Raw genomic sequence first — 21,806 nt, 5'->3', positions numbered from 1 at the left:
ATTCAGGACTAAAACGCTTTGCAACTAACATGCAATGCTAACAAATGCTAATTGCTAACACCAAAAATGTCCTAGTCCATGAAGATGTGAATTGCCTTTCCCTACTTTGAGAACAACTTTTTAACGGAAATGTTGTGGTGTGCTCGAAAAAATTAAGCCGAAAATAAGAAGAGCTGGATCACAAAAATAAACAAAAGCAACATCTTTGCATCTATAATCCAAGCACGTTAAATAAACTAATCCAAAATGGAGATTAGGCAATCAGACAATTTTTTTTTACCACAAAGAGGATCTTATACCATTCATAAAATGCGGGGAAAAATTCCAAAAAGTAGAAACTTTAAAATTCGAAACTCTGCAAAACATATTCGAAATAATTTGCTTTGTTTAAATAAGCTAACCTCGCTGGTAGTCCTATCCAAACCTTCGGTCACCTCGCGCTGAGCTGTTGCATCCATTAAACCGAACTGTTCGCAAAGATCACCGTCAATGACATTCTTCAAAAAAAAAGTATCGATCACGAGAAGAAAAAACAGAGCTAAGAAAACTAAAGTGACAAAAACGCAGAATTTAAACAAACCTTGCACGGATGGTAATATGATCTGAAGGCTAAATGATCTCGTCCGCATAGCGGTGGAAAATTCGCTCGAACGTGCATTTCAAGGTTTTGGAAAAAGTCGTATTCCTGAAATATAACATGTAAAGCTCTTTTCCTTTGGGACAGTTGACAGTTTGTGTGCTGGGGCGGAGCGTGACGCTCCAGTTTTCTCATTTTCTTCGCGCCGACGATATGTCGGAGGAAATCTCTTTATCAAAAAAACTCTATCACTAAATCGTCTTCCTCACATTCTGGAAGCTATCCATAAGCCAATATATCATCAAAAGGAGCCACTGCACTCATAGAATCACCAAAAAGAGTTCTAGTAGTGAATTTCCTGAGTTTCGACATGAAAAACAAATAAACTAAAGATTTATTAGTCCTACTAGGATGGAAGTCTATTTAATTTGTTTGTTTATTTTATTTTCCTGACTCATTTTATTCCCCCTAGTGATCCATATTGAGTCGTGAATCTTCCACGACTTGTTTCGATATTAAATAATGAGTCATATCCGTATATGTATAATCCGTAATCAGGCAGTCATGGCAACATAAATGTTCCAAAATAACATAGAGTCTGTTGCCATTCATTTCCCATCTACTAACATATTTCTAGAATTTGTACCAATCCAACATAATTTGGAAGGAATTCGTCTTATATTTTAAAAATCCTTTTCAAATTTTATGGTAGGAATATGGAAGCTCGAGTATTCTTTAATCGTTGTATGCCTCTAGCGAGAAGACTAAAATCAGATATTGATGGAATCTTCCATCAATGTGTACGATATTTCTTTTTCTTTTTTTTTAGACAATATATTTCTTTTTCTTTAAAAAAAGGAAAAGAAATATTGTACACTTTGATGGAATTTTCTATCAATATCTAATTTTAGTCTTCTCGTTAGAGGCTCGCTAGGGGAATGAAAAAGAAATATTTTTATAGAGAAAGTAATAGTATTTCTCTGGCTGAAATTCACAGAAAGTTGCCCTGTTTTAATTTTTTTTTTTCGTTAAAAGCAACCGATTTGTGGACCACAAGACTTCAGCCGGACGTTCAGACTGGTAATAAATAACATACCAAAATACACCAACTATAAACACCAATTTAAACGAAACTAGTAAGAAGGTTCAGCATAATAATCTCGAGCGTAATTCTAAACCTATTGAAACTTACCATCGACATAAAATTACATTTTTGTCCCAAAAAGTCCCACTAACTGATCCGAGTACAGCACAGGACAATCAGACAATCCTCATATTCACAGCAACAATAAATGCTGATTTAATCTCCGGGTCCCCAGGGAACAAACCATTTAAGTTCATACTTTACTCATATCATGTTCGTTCCTTATCGTTCCAGCGGAATGATGAAAGAAGGAGGTTAACACGACCATTCAGTATGTTTTGACTTTTTTTTTCAAGAATACCCAGAGAAAAAGGAAAGTACTCTTGGATCATCGCGTACTTTTTGCATTAGTTTACAACCTTGCTTGCCATAACTGCAAAACAAGGGGAAAAAAAAACTAAAATCGCTGGAAAATCGCTTGAGGATAATTATATTAGGTAGTTTAAGTGTACTTTAAATTGCATCGCCTAAATAATTTGCTCTGTAACATGGCCAATTTTCTGAAGAAATGGCAACGACTGAGTTTCTCAGGAGGATTATATCCGTCTGAAAAGGTCAGTGAGTTCATGAGATATTATCGACACGTTTGTAGGGCAGACCCCATATCTGTTTACACACTCACGGATCCACTTGTTGTTTGGGAAGCAGATTGTTGGGAACCTTCTTCGTCTCGATGACGTGATATGACCAATAAGCTTTAGTACTTTCTGGAACAAGTAGTCCGAGGGTAAAAAGATCCGCATGTGTTTCCTCGAAAGAGGATTTCGCGACATTCTCGATGTTGGGTAATTTCGACTGACAGAGCGTAGGACACCGGAGAGTAGCAAAAATGACAAACATCCCTACCAATCTATGAATCGCTGGGTTAAAAGCACTTGATGCATCATTTTATCCAACGAGATCACTCGTTACACCTATAGCATCAGACGGGTGAAGCCGCATAAAGTAGATTAGTGAGGAATTTTAGTGGACAATGTAACTCTTCACACTCGCACAAATAACGGAAACCACTTTACGCGATTTCATTTCGTAAATCCTATGGTTAAACGCAGCGTATCACAAACTTGGCGTAATGCGGAAACTCCAGTTAATCCGTAGAATTCGGGTTGTTGTTCACGGTTCATGGCTCCGCTCATCTTTCCCTAATCCCCGTAAAGAACGAAGTGGAATATGGTGTTGTTTCCTACGAAACCAGTTGCAAAACGCGCTAACCTTGTGCACGCGCTGCGTCCACGAGCGTACGGTCGAAGACTTGAATAGGTTGGTGAGAGGATTTGGCCTCCTATTACCAACCTATTCAAGTAAAACCAACGAAAAAACTCCTGAAAGGCCCGGTGCGTGTATCAAAGTGCGAGCCTTAGCGTGGGAAACACGCCGTTTTTTTTTCTACAACAATTAGTGAAGGTTGCAGTGGCGGAGCCACGCTCGTTTCCGTAGTCGACAATCCGAACACTACGTTTTCTCTGCGATTTCTGTACCAAGTCAGTCATTTCATGATTTGCTGCCTTTAAAGAAAACTCACTGGACAAACTAATGGCTCTGATGTCATTCGGATTTATGGATTTGCAAAAGACGTTTCGAGTTTCCCCTGTGATATTTAGAAATTTTACCTCGAACCCTATTCATTAGAAAGAAAAAACAACATTTAGAACGCAAACTTTACATCACACAGCACGTAAAACAACCTTCCAAATTGATTAAATAAAAATCCTTTTGCTGAGAATTTCATCTGACGAGCGATTTTAAGTTATTCAATTATTGTTATGCTTCGACGATGCATGACAAGATTTTCAGCGCACTCAAGCGTGTATTTCAGGTCACATGTTCTCCTTTTCTCTTCGAGAGCAAATATATATTCAGAATATATAGGAAGACATTAGATTTACCACTTCACAAGAAAAAAAACGTGATGTCCTGAAGGGGAAAAAAGTGCAGAATCAGAAAGTGTGTGCTGTTTCTCCGAAACTCGTGCAGGAATATAACTAAATGAAATTAGCTGCATTGCAGATGCGTTAGACTTGTTCAATGAATCTCGCTACCTCTTCTTTTCGCTTACGTGAGCGTAGCGCAAAAAAAAAAGAGCGGTTAAACTCTACGTTTACTACATAATTAGCATAATTAGCATCCACGCAAACGTAATGCATTAGGATTTATTAGGTCAAAATTAATTGAAGTTATTTAAATATGTCATAATGTTTCTGAGTAAATATTTCTTTTTAACCTATTAATCAATGGCTTCTTTCCACCCACAAAGTAAAGTAACTACATGCAATTTATGCATATAGCCCCAAGAGTTACATAAAATATGTATTAATAGCCCATTGTTTTCATTCCCACATAACCTAGTAGGAATTTAATTCCGCTGTTGGTTGGTCATGATTGCTACACCCACGCTAATCTTCGATTTCGCTAGTTGTCACTCACTTAATCTGCAAAAACAAAGGTATTCTCGAAAACAATTATCCAAATTGAATTCGTCATGTTTCATTAATTGATTATACAGAAAGAATTAATTTCTGAATCAAAGCACTCACAAAACAAATTCCCAAGATATCAGAGTCTAGATGTGAAGATTGTTAAATACTTTCATATTTTCCATAGACTGGTATTCGTATAAGTATGATTAGTCACGTTGACTCAATTCCGGAAATCCAGAAGATAAGATAAGTTTCATCGTCTGCTTGCCTACCTCGAATTTCTGATCAAAAAACAACACTGATGACCAGCAACAAACAGCCTCAAAACTTCAGAGAACTGCGGAAACTTGGGGTTTTAGCATAGGAACGAAAAGGTGGTGCGGTTGAAGAAATTCAATGAATTGAACTCCAGCGGGTAATCATGGATCACTGAAGAACTGTAGTGATTTATTTCCCGCGCACTTTTCGAAATTTCGCCCTCTCCCCCTTCGTTCCCCCTTTCGCCTTCAATTGCCCCTACCAAGTTTCGCCTGGCAAGATCAATCGAGCGCGGTGGAATTTTTTGCAGTATAGAGCCAGTCAAATTTGATGTAAGTAGTTCGAATACAAGTGCGTTGTAGGCGAAAATTTTCCCTTTCAAAATAACGAGTTTCCTTTGCAGACCTCTCCCCCTTTTCCAGTGTTTGGATTCGACACAAATGGGAAAAATGCCAATTTTCTCATCTGCCCCCCATCTAACTTTCAAAAAAAGCTAGAAGATTCCGAAACTTAATGCTTCTAGCATTTTGTAGAGCAAATCTTCTTCTACGAAAAATGTTTAGAATATTTCTGATCTCCCTCTTCTCGCCAAGTTACTAGTTATCCTCTAAACACCTAATATTATCTACACAAGCGTTTTTGGTGCTTGTGTAAATTACTGCTCCTAAATTCATGTGAAATTGTTGCAAACTATGTGGTATTGATTATTTCGCCACCATGCTACCATGCTGATGTGTCCTATTTCACTTTTTGAGCCACCATGCTGTCCCACCACCGTGTGTCCCATCATCGTGTTTGACTCTGGACATGTATGTAAATAATCAGCAAAGCAATATGGCGAGCGCATATTTGTTCGTAAACATCCCATTTCTTAATAGAAACGTTCCAAACAGTTCGTAAATCCTCTAATTCTAATGATAGGATCAGGAAAGTTCGTAAACTATGGTTTGATTACTTGAAAAAAAATGGTCTTACTCCTTTTACACTGATACCCTCTTATAACGCTGATAGCAAAAAGGAGACTTCAAACTTGTACATTTTCGACAACTTGCGATTCTATGATTTCGACACGAAATTTCAGTAAAATTAGAACCTCTGCGAAAAAAAAAAGAAATTACCTGCAAGCTTTCAGTTTGTAGTAAAGAGTACAGAGAATCAAAAGAAACAGCGGAGACAATAGAAGGAATGATTTGTGCCACTTTTAAAAATTACAGTTCTTACTCTGCCTACTGAAAATACTTTTATAAGAAGTCCCCCTAATTACGTGTGCGTAACAGATGGCTAAAGAACAGTCCCAACAGTGGATTGAAATAATAATTGAAGCCTGAAATGAAAATACAGACCTTTTCTCTTGCTTAAGAACTAAGATCGTGTATACATTTCGCTTCTAGGCAGAAAAAGAACTTTTTTTTTAAGGTAGCAAAGCAATTGCTTTTTCTCCCTTGTTTTCCTTGATCCTCTATACTAGGCGGACAAATTGAAAGCTCACAGGAATGAAATTAAGTAAGTAAAGTAAGTAGAGGTCAGTCGTTTCCTTTCAAACAGCGAACCACTGAATTTCCAAACATTTCTGGTTCTTTCATTTCTCCAGTTTCGCAGCACCTGCATGCCGTATCCGCTCCAAGCACACGTATTGGAAAACAGCATCCGGAGCTCCAAATGAGATAACGACATGTGAACACGCAACGAATTGGCAGAGACAAAAGAAAACTAGTCTATGGACGTGTGAGCAGGAGAGATCGTTGTAACACAACAGCTATATCGGATTACGTTGCATTTGGCATATGTACGTATGTCGTCGATACGTTTGTGTCCGTCATTTTCTCGAGGACATTTTACCTTTTAATCTAAGTCTTAATTTAATCTTTTTTAAATTTTAATCCTTTTAATCTCCAAGCCGTAATCTCTTTATGCATTTGGAAAATGGCTCTTCACATTTCTTAATATTCCCGTTCCACCTCCTTTTCTCTCTCTCTCTCTCTGAACAATGACAGCTTCAGAAAAAAAAGTACAGCTTTCTTGTTTTTCTCTTCGTTCATTTGTTTCCAACATTCCAGCACGGGTCGCTCAATCTGTTTTATAATAAACTCACGATCACAAACAATGGATCGATGGGTCTCCGGCCAAGTTAGCAATGAGTAGTTCTATTCCAAAATGAGCCTACATACTTCAAGCGTGGACAGACATCAAGCGGAACGCAATCTCGTGACAAGTGGACTTACTGAATTATCGATAGCGAACGAAGCTTCGAACGTAAACAGAGAAGCGATGTGCAGTTTTTGGCCAACACAAACAAGCCCGCGATATACACATGAGTTTGCTTATTTAAAAAAAAACACGCTATTACGAGTTGTTGACGTTTTTGTTGTTGTTTATAGTTCTTGTTCCGATGTGCTCATTCAAGCGATACCTCAATACGGAAGGGAAAAAATAGCTTTGCAAAAAAAGACCCACAAACCACACTAGCAAGTGTTTTTTGTTTTCAACTTCGCCTCCTTCTTAGCTATTCGAAATGAGTTCACAAACGAATGGATTCCACAAAGACATTTCTCTTCTCTCGCTTGTGTATTTTACGTAAGCTTTGTGTATTTCGGACTAACTGCACTTTAGTGTGGTTCAAAATCTACTAGACCATGAAGGAACTTCGAGACCGCAATACGTCTTCACAAGAACGTTCCCATTATTTGATTACTAACTCAGGATACCACGATAGTAGTGTTTTTATGTCTATGGATATATGAAACAAAATCCTTGAGGTTCATGGATTATCCATGTAGTGCTGCTGAAAGCCGCTTAAAAGCGCATGACAACACCAATAGGAAAGATTACAATCGATTCGTTTTTACGACCACATACTTGTATGGGGCGGGTGTAGGGTAGCGGGTTAAAGGTTCCGGTGCCTGCACGATCGACCGGAGGTTCGAATCCACCTTATTGCTCACCAAGATTTCATCCTTCCGAGATCGATAAATTGGTATCAGATTCGTCTGGGAGGATAAAAACACTGTCTTGCCACATCGGGTAGCCCCCGCAAGTCATTGCATAGGCCAGTTACACGTTCGTAAACCTCAAACGATTCCGAATTGACGTGGGGGCGGATCCCAAGCGGATTAACGCCAGACACATTATCCCTTATCCTTTTACTGCTTTTATGACATATGGTGTACTTCATTAACACTTTTTACTCGGCATAGAATCATCTCGAAACGTCGCGTCGGAATAATTCGCCTTCGTCAGCGACTTCTTATGATCTCGCGAAAAGATCTCTGTCAGATGTCAACACGATAATCCCATACATACATCTCACCCAGTTCAAAGCTTAGTTTTTTTTCTACCTCTTTACTATACAAACTAATTAGTTTTTTTTTCTCCTACCACTTTACACAAAAAAATCGTGTAATAGCCCATAAACGGATTTGATATTCTTTTTGACCTCCAATCAGCGATAAAAATAGGTATTACATGTTCCAGAGGATTCATGATCACCCATCTGGAGGCTATTAAAAAATTTGTGCAAACGCACATTCGGGCATGTACATTTTTTTATGGAATATTTGGTGTTTTCACGGAATGCATTCACGTCTTCTCGTATTCTTTGATCTACATCGGCTTTCATTGTCAAATTCAACTTAAAAAGTCACAAATTTGTCAAAAAAAATTTACCCTACATTTCCTCAAGGTCCTGACAAAATTTGGATTTCTAAAATTCATTTAAGGAATTCAAATTTTGTTTTTATTTAACTTTAACTAATTTATTCAGTATTAGCGGGTGTTAAACTACGTAATGTAGGCGTTTTCTAAGCATTTTCCAGAAAAAAAAAACTATTCAGTTGTAGTACATCTACTTCTGCGCTTAATTAACATTTCTTTAGCATCAGTATAGTCCCTGGAAAGCACGCAAGTATAGCATTTTTTTTTCAGCTTAGCACGATTGGTACATTCGTTGCCTTCAATCGCAGTTACATTCACATTCAGACAAGTTCACTATAATTTATTCTTCCATCTTTTTTTATTATACTCAACAGCGCCCATTACATTTGCACTTTATGACAAGAACGTTGAAGAAGACGAAAAAATCACTAAACGAACGAATATAGTCGAGGATTCCGCAAAAATTACTGGTGACGTATTTGTCATGGATCTCTACTCAAGTCCTATAATCAAATGTTGCTAACTGATTACGGGCCGTCCATAATTCCCTCAGGGATCTCCGTATGAACCTCAGCATAGGCCAAACATCATGCATAATCTTTTTATAGCAAGTCTTTTTTCGCGCCTAACTAAGGATCAGTGGATTTTTTCCCCGTACAATTATGTCTGGAATGAGTCAACTGAATAGTCGAAAGTAATCATATGCGAGGATGGTGAGAGTGAGATTGTAAGAACGTAAACTGATTATTATCTCTTTAAGTAGCGCAAATCTACAGATTAAGGTAGACGTTGCCTTGGGGGAAAAAAGAGCAAAAGAAAAACTATTCAGAGAACAAAATTGAGATGTGAGATTCTGTTTTAATGGATTCTGAGAAAATTCTGCTGCAAAAGTCAATCGAGTTCAAATCGGATTTTCTACGACTCTATTGATAGGCCTTAAAATTGCCCTAACATCCAAAATAACTCGATAACTTTTATGAGGAGAAGGAATAGGAGAGGAAGACTTATTGAATGCTACAAATAGTGCTCAGTTTTTGCAAGTGCGCAACATTACTTGCTCAAATTCATTTTTAAAAAAATATCAAAATAAATGCGGGGTGAAGAGATTCAATCCCATTTGCTGTCTAACGAGGAATAATGTGGTGGGTGCACTCATTCAGGCATTGATCCTGCGATATTGATTTTCGGATTAGATTGGATTCCATAGATTTCAGTAGTTTTTTTTTTAAATCCCCAATTACTCACTGACTTTATCCCCCTTTTCATGGGCGTAGCCTAGCGCCTGCGACGTTCGAGTTGCGACAACGCGACGGAAACGCAGAGTCAGCTTGGAAATATATACTGGTTTAAATTCTTTTCGATTTTTCATTTCTTCATTCTTTTCTCTTTCATCATTTCGATAAACTAAACGCAAGAATGGTTTGTACAAACAACTCCATTGGTTAGATACAAAAAATTTGAACAAACAATTTAGTCTTGATAAGGATCGTTGATTTTTTCGTAAGGATAACTGATATATAAGCCTTATGTTAAGCTCAAAAAAAAAAAAGAATGTTCCCCATATCATTGATAGATGTTAGAATTTCCATTTTCTTAGCAAAGGTTCGTTTAAGGACAGGTTACAAGATTAAAGGATAAAGTGCTTGGGAAGCGCCCTCACGTTCACTTCAATTCAGAGTCGTTTGAGGTTTACGAACGTATAACTAGCCTACACAATGACCCGTGGGGGCCGGTCGATGTATAAAGTCAGTACTTTTCTCCTCCCAGACAATTCTGGTACTAATTCATCGACCATGGAGATGGAAGGTTTAGTTGACACTAGGGTGGATTCGAACCTCTGATCGATCTCGTAGGTGAACCTCTTGCCGATTGCGCTACACCCGCCCATTGAAATTCGCCTTATGACTTTAAATTTTTATTTCAACCTTCGCTCTTTCAAACACTTCAAATGCGACTTGAAGGACAGAAGTCGAAAAGTAATTTACGATTACAGTAGTTTTGGATTTTCTGCACTTGTGTTTTGCGCTTTCTTCACACTTCGCTCGTACCTTGTTTATTACGGTTGTCAGAATGAGAAAAGTCACGTCGCCGTTTATGGGATGTGTTCTTTTGTGGTGCACAGACTACTTCAAAATGTTGTTTAGAAATGAGAACTGTGATAGATTTAGAAGCAGGATTGGCGTGAAGGACTAAAGTTACCACTTAACACGTCCCGAAAGCATATTCGAGTTCATTCCACAAAGTTGCACAGTCCTTTGACCAAGAAAAGTCCGCTTACTATCGGCTCAAGCAGTTCAACACATTCTGAACATCCGTGCGCTATTTCATGAAATCCCAACGAGCATGAACCATTTCTTTCCATTTCCTTTTTCATTTTTTTTCATTTCTAACCCTGCTCCGAATTCACAAGTCTCATTCTTTTCTCTTTGTTCAACGCAATCCAAAATGTATAGATTTTATAACTTCACTTACAAAAAAAACAACAATCAAAAAGTGCTTCAGTCCAGAAATAACTGAGTTATTGAGGACGAATTAATTCACTCTTTTTTTTTTCTCAAACTCACATTTTGACAATTTTATAAGAGAAAAGAGGCTCGAATTGCAGTGTTTGGCAATGTTGCGATAAATTCAACTACCTTCAGCTTAAAGGCAGCATACCACGAATCTGGGGTGGTACGGATTTCAGGTGGAGTATTCGTATACGGGATAGGAGATTATGAAGAGGGGGGGTGGGGTGATTCCGTCCATTTTTCCTAATTGCCGCAGAAAACGCCTCGGAAGATACGGCTTCGGGCGTTCTGGCGCACTACAAGGAGCACTACTTTTCTACAAGGAGCTCGATTGAAGCCTTGTGCACGCGCCGTATCTTCCGGGCCGTTTTTTATGGCAATTAGGAAGAAATGGACGGAATCACCCCCTCTCCATAGTTTCCCATCCCGTATACGAACACTCCACCTGAAATCCGTACAACCTCAGATTCGTTGAGTGATGCCTTTAATTTTCAACACATCCATAGCTTACACTCATCTTTTCTCCGCTACTTTGAACAAAAACAATAAGTGCTTCTCGAAATTCGTGTCTGCATCTTTTCGGAGCACAGCTGCTCCCTTATCGTTGCTAACAATAATGATGGCGTGGAATTTACGGAATTCCAATAAGTACCCCCTTCGTTTGCATCGCAAAATAAGCACGCCACGGAGATCCCAAAACGTCAGAGTTCATCGACCTGCTCATTCATGAATTGCTGCCGTATTTGTGGGCAGTAGACAGAGCGGGTCGTGGCATTCATTCACCAATCATCACAGCGAATGTTTCACGGATGTAATTCTGCGAAAAATGTTTGTGAAGGTTGTTTAATAGCGCCGCATAGGAATAATTAAAAAACTCTATAGTCAACGGAGCTCACAAGTCGCAGCAATTTCTGAGATTTACAACACCATCAGATTAACAAGAAAGAAATAACTCTAACAACGTAATTGGAAAGAATTTTGCAAAATAATATACCTTCCAACCAGAGAAATACCCTCTATTTGCATATTCTGCACCTACGTGAACGAACGAATCATTACTTAATGGAACCTTAAGGACAACATTACCGACTTATTGAGTTAGCATGTGCTGTTACAGACGTGTGGGACATAGGAGCACAGTAAGTAATCACTAGGAGAAATTATGGAATGTATAGAATTATGTATGTGTATCGTTGAGTGTTTTTAAGCAAAGCTTAAGGCTTAAAACCTTGAAAACACAACGATGCTACAGTATATTTTGCATGAGATTTTAGTGTTTTCCTTTCAAGTAATGGTAATTGACAGAACTAAGCATTTCATCCTCCAGGATCTTATTCAATTCAATATTCAAAGTCATACTAATATATATTTATATATTAATGTTTATTTATTTATATTTTAGTCATATTAATATTCAAAGTCCCAAATCATTGAAACTATCCAAAATATGTATAGAATGTACTGACGGACTAAACCCCCTTTCAGTCGAATTCCCCCTCATCCAGCAATGAAGTTTCATCCCATCTCTTCAGTTTCAAATGAGGTGTGTGCGAATATGTAAAAAAAAGCGATATGACGTCCTATTCTCTGAGAACTAAGGCGTTATGAATGTGTGAGTAGACATAAAAAAAAATATTCCCTTTAAAGTCTATATGCCGAAATTTCCTTTGCAAGAATTTCATTTTTCCAACAAAAAAAAACTCCCCAGCAAAAGAACCACAGTTTTAGTCCTTTATTACTTATTTGTCAATGTTTTGAAGTCATTTGCAAAAAAAAGTCCAGGTATAACTCCATAATTACTTAGCTGTCAGTCCAACCAATATCACCAGTCATAAGTGCTTTAAAGGCATCACCCCACGAATCCGAGGTGGTACGGATTTCAGCTGGAGTATTCGTATACGGGATGGGAGACTACGGAGAGGGGGGTCATTCCGTCCATTTCTTCCTCATTGCCGTGAAAAACGGCCCGGAAGATACGGCTTCAGGCGTTTTGGCGCACTATTTTGTACAGGGAGTTCGACTGGAGCGCGCCAGCCGCATCTTCTGGGCCGTTTTTTTACGGCAATTAGAAAGAAATGGACGGAATCACCCCCCTCTCCATAGTCTCCCATCCCGTATACGAATACTCCACCTGAAATCTGCACCACCTCAGATTCGTGGGGTGATGCCTTTAAAAAACCGGAAGAATCACGTCATATCTGGTAGAGAGAAAATGTTCGTCGAAAATATTGTTTTCCCTTTAAAGGTTGCCCATTAACGATTCCCTTGTTTAAACTTCATTAACGCAATTTCACGCATATGCATATCTATGTAACAGCCATTCCAACACAAGCAATTCTATTTGACACATTCATTATGGTTGCTGCATTCGAAAAAAAAACCGTCGAATTTTTTCTTCGTGGACGAGCTGTTGCTAAGCGACTACAATCAGTGTTTTCTCATATATAAAGTCTCACGCTTTAGAGAAAAAAAAACTCTTATTTAATGTACATTGCTCATTTATAAAGTGTAAACTACGTAACCTATTCAATCACAGTATCCAATTAAAGAAGTAACGCAGTGTTTTTATCGTAGGCGGTAAACTTCTCGAGAATGATTACTTCTTATTAACTATTGTTACGCCAGTTTTAATTAAATATCATTCCGAAAAAAAGAGAGAACACTCTTGGAAATCTAATTCCTGGGAACACATTCCCTCCTCCCCAACTAAAACGAAAACAATCGACATGAAAACCAGTAAAGCGTGTGGCGAAACTATGAACTCACGTCCTTTGAAATAAACGGGACAAGAATGCCTACGGCTCCACCGATCGTCGTGTAGATCACACATTCATTTGCACCAGGAACTAACGACGTCTTCTGTAGGGATGTAATCAAATCTCCAGTATAGAAAACAGCCACTTGATCCACCTAAAAGGTCAAGTTCTGTACATACTCAAAAATAACAATTTTTCCACTTCACAAAAATCCGCTATCGAAGAAATCAGATTGGAGACAATTTTCGGCTATGCTATAAGTGCTTTTAGAGTGCTTCTCCGGGGAAAAAGGAACGCGTTCGGTTGTTTACACTTTTTCTACGTCCGTTGAATAACTGGTAGCCGGATGCAGTTATTTCGAATGAACAATTATGCAGAGTTACGACATAATTACCAGACTTTTTAATATTAGCCAGTTTTTTCATCATGCAACAACAAAAAAAAATCACATTTCATTCAAAGTGTGTCCGGAAAGGATACACAATGAGACCGTTTTTCGGAATTGGAAGAACCGCAATTTAGCTAATGGAAAACACTAGTGACATATTTGCTATTGCCTAGATAGTTACATTGTTCTACAGTTACATGAATGGAGACAAAAAAACGTTTTATTCCATATTTTTATATTGGCCTTTGATGTAAATTCCATCTATTTCAGCAGACAAAAACCACTTTTCCTATACTTATGTTGCGGTTTCCGAGGATTATCTAGATTATGAAAGCTGTCTCCGTCTATGAACTATCCCAACTATCCCTGGATTCAGAGAACAATAAGGACACGGGAAATTTCTTATAGTGAATGTCCTATGCTTTCACCATTACCAGGATATAATCGAAAATAATTAATTTTCACTGTAGTACACTTGTATTTTTAGCTTTCATTCCTCCAGTAACATAAAAAAAACGAAGCCTTTCGATTCCTAAGCATGCATCTAGCCCTTCCAAAAGAGAAAGAAGAAAAAAAAACGGAAATGAATATGCAAGCGCCGTGCATGTCGAATTTCTTCTTAAAAAAAACTACCTTCTGTGACGCGCCGTTCAATAATCCACGATCCCATAGCGAACGCAATGCCGTTGGGTCTTCTTGTATGTCTTCATTAACATTTTCTGGGAGCCTTAACTGAAAATAACAAATAGTTATTTCCATAAATTGTAAGGTAAGTGGGAAAAAAATCCATGAATTTTCATTGTTGGTGATTGAGGATATCACATTAAACTGTTTTTCTACAGAATTTTTCGTTTCTGCTAAAAATCTGCATGCAACCTAATATATCTGTACACCTTCTCAACAATTGAGATGTTTACAGCTGTAATTAAATCTCATTCCCCCTATTTATTCTTAATTTGATATCGACATTTCCTTCAGCTGTGCACAGTAGAACCTTTAATGATTACTTTCAACTTCAACTAATTTTCAAAAAATAAAAATTTTCTACTTCTAATATTAAAATTTCATAGGTGTATGTAGCACATATTAGCACAATATTATCCTACTGTACTGATATGCGGTGGGAAGTTTTATTCTTTGAATAAATAGCAGAGCTGCTTCTCATATAAAAGTGCCAAATGAAGATTGTTACCACCCGTACGAACCTCCGAGAGATCCCCACCTACCCCGAGAATCTCTGAGGATTTAAATTTGATCTAAATTTTTTACTTTTAATATAAATTACTTTCCCAGAAAAGCACAGCTTCCTCCTATAGATCTGTATATTTGATAGTAACTTTCCACCATTCATAGTCTTCGTTGTAGCACACAAATTCCACGACGAAGCTTTACGATCCTTGCGTTCACCCGCTAGCATACGGTACTTATGTATAGTTGGAATGTATTTATAGGTAAATGATCGCGTGTCGCGAATCTGCAACTTTTAAACTCATCAGCCTCATACAACTAAGAATTCGTCATTCTAGGATGTCACCTTCTCCAAAATTAATCGCAAGTAGGATTCCGCTCCGGGAATCCAGCAAATTTTGTTTTAGCAGAAGAGTACTGAAAAAATCGTTCTTGTAATCGTAGAATGAAACTGACTAGTTACAAATTGCGATAATATTGTGACCTAGAAGACTAGCCTTCTTCTCAAACAAGTTTTATCTAATTTTAAACTTCGAATGAACATCGAGTACTTCCATCAATTTGCGTCCTATCTGCTTTCTCGGTCTTTCATTTCCCCATGGCTAATGCACAAAAAGTACATTTTGCCGCCTTGCGCGACGGCTAATTCACAAGAATTCTTAACCGAACTTTGAACGCTCATTAGGAAATCCACTTACTTCTATGGAATATTCTTCTAGTCCATAGAAGTAAGTGGAATTCGAAATAAACGTTCAAATTTCGTAGAAGTAAGTGGGTGAGAAAGACAAGACTTTTTCTTGTTATTGTCAATTCACACACAAGAAAGGGACACTTCTATGCACGAAGTTGTAAGCACACGTAGCCACGAAGAGCCCTTTCGTTAATCGCTTCCGTTTATGTTCTCGGCTAAGACAAGCGCACCAAATACTCAAATACTGGTTGTTATGAAGCAACCATCTTAGCGTCTAATAAACAAGCACTTGGTCCAGAAAAGATCTTGAAAAGCATTCTCCATGAGCACATGCTCACAAATCGATTGTTATCCCTTTGTTTTACCGCCAAAAACAACGTGGAGTGGATTCACAAATTTCCACGGAAACGTCGTCTTGTCCGTCAGATATGGACGAAAAAAACTTTTCGATATGTTGCAATCGGCCTACTTAAAACATTCAAAGTTGACATTTTTCCTATCACAACTTTTCCTGAACCATAAATATCAAAGCTGTTCAATCCATAGAAAACCAAAATTCACAGGAAACTAAGAGAATGCTCGAAGATGATAAGATTAAGAGTTTAGAATCAGGTCGGTAAAACAGTTGAAAGCTTCCAAAAAGTTAGTTTTTTTTTCCTGAAAAGGTTTCTCAAATTCTCAACGCAATTTCACAATTCCCCACGTATCCTCCAATCGTTGAATGCAATATTTTGAGAATAAAATTTATACCGCTTTTCAAAGAGGTCAACATTATTAGAGTATCACCAATTCTCGAACATTCAGTAAATTTCATTACGCTGTTTATGTCTGTATGCTATTTTGTGGCAAAATAACTGCTTCTGCTGATCCAAAAAGTGCTTCTATTCAGAACGTTCTCGACATAAAAACATTCAAGAATAAGACGGACTGCTAACGTGCATTTCCGAGAGCTTCTCAGCGCTTCTTGAGGACACTCATCCGTGGATGCGCATGAAGAAACTCCTAACTTTAAAATTCAGCCAGCGGCAGTCACAAATCCACTTTTCATTGAGGCGACCTCGCGATTCGATTCTGTATCCGAAGTGAACACTGCCGTCCACATTTAAACGCGACTCATTTTCCCGTTTCCTTTTGCAAGGGAAAAAAGAGTGGAGAGGGCTTCTCTCCAATTATCTTCCCATTTTTCTGTGCCATGACCCTGCTATTTTGATTGTCTTTTCAGAATTTATGGAGGTAGGTGTAGAGCTGCGCTAGACTGCCTTGACTTAAGCTATACATGATAGACAGAGTAAATTTCATTTGTTTCTCAACGAACTCCTTATTGCGCACGATTCTCTCAATTTCCTTTTTTTGCATGGGAAAGAAAATTTCTTTACCCATCCAATAAAGAAGATAAAGACGACCACTTAGATGATATTTCCACTCGAAGGAATTTTCATCACACCACAACCACTGCCGATTTGAGTGCCAAGGTGGCTCAAATCAAATACTCTCACAGTTCCAAGATAATCCGACGCATAGCAAGACGTCGAATCAGCCTGAAATTGCATCACAGGTCCTCCAAGGAAAGAAAGCTGCCGTTCTTTTCCAAGAGTCCTCGCACTTGAGCTTTCTAATACGATACTGGCAACGCATTCCAGAGAAAACAGCGCCACTGTTACCTATGCCTCGACTTCCGGTCTTTCGATCTTCCGCTTCACCACACCTACTGGGTGTGGTGTGGAATCAACAACTTAGTCTACAAGTAAGATACTGAGGCTATATCATGGTGTGGTAACTTTAACGTGCATGCTTTCGTTACTCGTTCAAGGCCTCTTTGCTCGGTAGCGAATTCTAATTACTTCCTCGCTCGCTTCCGTCTTCGTCGTGCGTTTTGCACGTCGTTCTTGTGTTTTCCGGCAATTGTTATTCCTTGCCGACTACTAATTAAAACTTGAGAAGACATCAAAAACAGCGACGCTGTCTTTAGTGGACCGTGCTATCCTCTCGACGTTCAACAAATTGATCTTGTCCACCGTTGGGTTTCCTTGATCCGCTGATTCGCTTCAACCTCAGCCACCCGGCGCCTGTCCTCAGAACTGAACCACACTTAGACGTGAACGAGTCCTTTCTATTCGTTTTGAAGTCAAACTTATGAATTCTCAATTTATTGGAAAGTGTCTGCAAAAACTATTCTAAATAAAAACTCCTGAATCTGTACGAATCCGTCGACTCCCATTATTGTTCTGGTTGAACTTTCGGATCGACAAGATATGCTCTTTCGTCTAGATGTCCGAAGCTTCAGTGGATTTCTCTTAATTTCGCAAATAAAATGAATTGTCTACTTTTTTGTTTCGAGAATCGTACTCAAAGCATCAAATTCGTTGAAATTATAATAATTTATCTTTTATAACTTATGCAACTAGTAGAGAAATACCCAAATTTTGAACCACACACACATTTTCCGCGTTTTTATACAAAGGCTCTTTGAACATTACGTAGGAAAGCCACGCAAGCGTCAAACCAAAGTTGGGCGGAATACAGATTGAGCCAAAGATTTGGCGGACAAACAAGGTGAAAAGTCAAATCGAATCTGCCCCGAGGCGGCACACACGCAAACACGGACTGTGCTTCTTTGCTCCGTTCACAGCTAAAAGCTCACGCTTGCTATACCCTTTAAGCACTATAGCGTAAATCTGAACTGGTGCACAAGATCAGGGTAATCGTTCGGTAATAAACTTGTATTCCGTTTGTATTTCGAAAAAAAAGAGATGCGATTTAGCAGTGATTAAAGCATTGAACGGTGGTGGCTAGAGTTCCGAATTTGTTCTTCAATAACAAATCGGTGGAATCCACCTGCCATCAATACGATTGAAGCAGTATTGTGTAACTTGAACGAAAATAGTAATCTTCCATCAATTTTCCGAATAAATTTTGATCATTTTTATAGAGTCCGAGCGACATTTGTCGTACCACTAAGGCGTTTAATTTTTCGGAAAACTCATGCGTTCATAGTTCGTCAGTACAAACATACAATAAATTCGAAGGACTCTTGTAGTCACTCCTACTGTCTACATTTTCAATTTTTTGGGACTATCTTTCTTTTCCTAGTCATTCTACAATATTTTGGAACAAATATAAATAATGGAAAAGCAATAGTTTCTGGATGGAACATCGTCCAACGACGAAAGAATAGCTCCGCTCTAGTCTAAAAATACATTCGTAAGGGTTGATCGGACAAACACTTCCTGGTTTCAATTACTGTTCCGCTCAGATACTCGCGAATAGCTTTTAGCAAAGAGTTAATCAACCCATAAAATCGGGACTGAACCTCGGTCTCACGCGTGAAGAGTTGACAAAATTATCTCCCCTCTCTCCCTCTCTGACGAGCGACTTCCCGCTTCACGTTGCCTCGCTCTAACAAATATATGTCCGAGTTCTGATTGCTGTTCAAATCACCATTCACCCGTACATATACTACTTGTGTTTACCACCGGCGCATCCAATTATGCCCCGCCCACTGCATCGCATCGACAACGTCGACGGCGCAAGAACCCCAATCCATGAAGTCGTGCCTAAACGCCTGCTTCCCTCATTTCCTCCATTTAGACCAGACCTGGGCGTAGCACACTCGCTTAGCTATCATGGAACGTCATGATACGTCAGTGATTGATGTCGGGAGTAAAATCTTTTTGCTTTTCGAGAAGATTCTCATCCCGTTCCTACTGCAGTCGTGCATATTTTGTTATTATAATTCTAGATATTTTCAAATTCTCAAAAATTACAAATCTCATGTTTCTTCCTCCAAGAATTTTCCCCACATTTTATGGTACTCATCCACCGCACTCCTCCAACGTATTGATGTGTTTACATTTCATTTCTTATCCTCTACGAGTCTAGGTTCTATTCAAATTTCCATTAGATTTAAAAAAAATCCATCTTGATAATGTTCAACTCCCGTTTGAAATGGCGTTGCACAAACATGAAACAGCAAAAAAAATCAACGAAATCCTGTTATTTCCTTCAAGAAAAAAATTCAACACTTTTTTAAATACTGTCGATTCAGAGCCTCGGATCTCAATAGAAGGTCAAAGGTAGTCATTAATGCTTCTAAGTGGATTCTAGAGGCTAAACAAAAAGAAACATAAAAAGTATCGAGTAAATTTTTCTCAATTCAACATAGGTTTCATCAAAAGCGAAGAAACTACGCATAAAATAAACCATGTTTACACCTTCCAAGTTTCTACATTTCCAGGGAATATTTTGACTGACGCATAGTGTTTCAGTGAACTAAAACTGAAAACATGGCTGCTATGTGAGTGAGAGTTTCAAAACAGGAAAAATTAGATATTCAGCTACTTAGACTCCCCCCCTCGTTGCCGCTACTTATCTAAATTTCGCTAAATTAAGAGCACTGATATCTCGTTCACATAAGTACTCATTAATTATCGACAATGAAACGGCTGCAACCGAATGAACGTTGAGCGATGAGGTTTCGAATCGCTTCTCATTAGTACGTATTTAGGACACATAAAATGAAAAAAAAAAACATTTTGAAGCTGAGCGTTTGGACCGGAACTCTCTTTCCACTCCGTAATCTCTTTTCCAAAAGCTTGATCCAGGTGTCTCATTCTATTTAATACAATTTTTGCATTGGCTGTCTGAATTGGTTCAGATGACTACTGGCGACAGACATTAAGAGCTGTTACTACGTCATTCGCATCGGAAACTATCACGACAGATTTTTACGTCACCTCTTAGAAGATATCCTGCATAATTATGGTTTTGTGGTTGAGATCTGCCTTATCCTATAGACTAAGCTGTATTTCGAGGCTAGAACAAATATTTCCATACGAATAATAACGGATATGAGACAGTTGGTTGGAATGAAGCAAAGAAGGGATGCTCAGCTGGATGTGCCGCATTTCCTCATTAGCTGCTGCTCATACCAGAATTTCTCCACTACTCTGATACATCATCAAGTCTCTCACGTCCAAGCCTCTTCTGGAAGAGTCATTCACATTTTTTTTCTGCGTTCGTTTGTGAACAAAGAGTGACTCTCCGCTCAGGCAGCAACTCTGTGAGGTGCTTGTTTTCATTAGAACTGCATGCCGGCCGTGACTCCATCATTCATTAGGTTGGCAGTGGCTCGAACACACCGTGGCAAAAGTCGCATCCAAATTATGAGTAGAGGTTGTCATTTCTACTCCACAAAGTCATCATTCCTCTTTTTTTTGTTTGAGCCAAAAACAGCCAAAAATTCTAAGCTTACTTAAGCTTGCATGGGACGTCAATGCAGCCATGACGTGACCACAATTGTCCTTTGTTTGAGCTCTTTCTGTTTTTAAACTCCATGAGGGAAAGTATTCCCAATCTATCTTTTTTTCTTGAAAGTGTTAGAATTTTTCCTCCTTACTGAAATACTTACTAAAATGTTATCCAGATAAGATGAGAAAACTCAGTCAGGAAAGACTTCAACATCAAATGTTCAGCTAGGCCCCTTCACAAATGGTACAAGCAAAATCTTGAAAAAAAAACTATTATAATCTAGTTGCAGAACTCCACGCCACTAAGCACGGGATCAATGAACTCAAATTGAGTCATAAATTTCCTCACATGTTTTTGTTTACAGTTAGGAGGATTGCTTGAAGAACACCGATGTAAAACATCTCAGTCAACTTTCGTTGCAAAAGAATACATTCCATGGTCTTTCTGGAGTTTTTTTTTTTAGAGTAAATCGGTGGTTCTCGCTATCATGTTCACATATTGAGAATTTTCAGAGATCAACCGAAGCAAAATTATTCTACTTCAGCATAGTTACAACAATAAACAACCACGTATTATGCATAATCAGGGTGTGATATCGAATTTTCTGGAGCACTGTACGCCTCGTGATATCGTTCTTATTGCTTTGCTTAGCTTTCCACACGGAGATACACACATATCTCAACATATTACGTTCTCGATGTAGATAGGTACACACACATCAACTTGTAGTGTACTTTGACATCACTGTCGCAAAAAACAAGAACGATTTTGTAATGGGAGGAGACGTTATTCACATTCCTGTGCTAATATTTCTGAGAATGGATTCATGCGTTACCACATGAGGCATGCACTATAGAATTGGCGGCTCATTCGAGAGAGGCCTTCACATAACCACCACCCGTGGGCGGGTCCCGTCACGACGCAGCTTAGTTACGTGCATACTTCCCAAGCGCATTCTATCATCTTCTCATAGCTCTCT

At 38.5% G+C, this 21,806-nt stretch overlaps 1 protein-coding gene across 2 annotated transcripts in view; it reads right to left on the bottom strand.

Annotated features, from left to right (window-relative positions):
* RB195_007283 (uncharacterized protein) overlaps nt 1–21,806 on the bottom strand; it is a gene marked incomplete at both ends in the record, with an annotated part of 37,963 nt that overhangs the window by 667 nt on the left and 15,490 nt on the right. For both annotated transcript variants that reach the window (XM_064180834.1, XM_013445975.2), the window contains 4 exons: nt 402–497; nt 581–685; nt 13,324–13,467; nt 14,335–14,433. In XM_064180834.1, the coding sequence (XP_064037673.1) occupies nt 402–497; nt 581–685; nt 13,324–13,467; nt 14,335–14,433 (444 nt within the window). The remainder of the gene's footprint in view (nt 1–401; nt 498–580; nt 686–13,323; nt 13,468–14,334; nt 14,434–21,806) is intronic.

The sequence above is a fragment of the Necator americanus genome, chromosome I (assembly GCF_031761385.1).
Source record: "Necator americanus strain Aroian chromosome I, whole genome shotgun sequence".
NCBI classification, from domain to species: Eukaryota; Metazoa; Nematoda; class Chromadorea; order Rhabditida; family Ancylostomatidae; genus Necator; species Necator americanus.
Note: the sequence above shows the minus strand (reverse complement) of the source record. Positions and strands in the feature narration are given on the sequence as shown.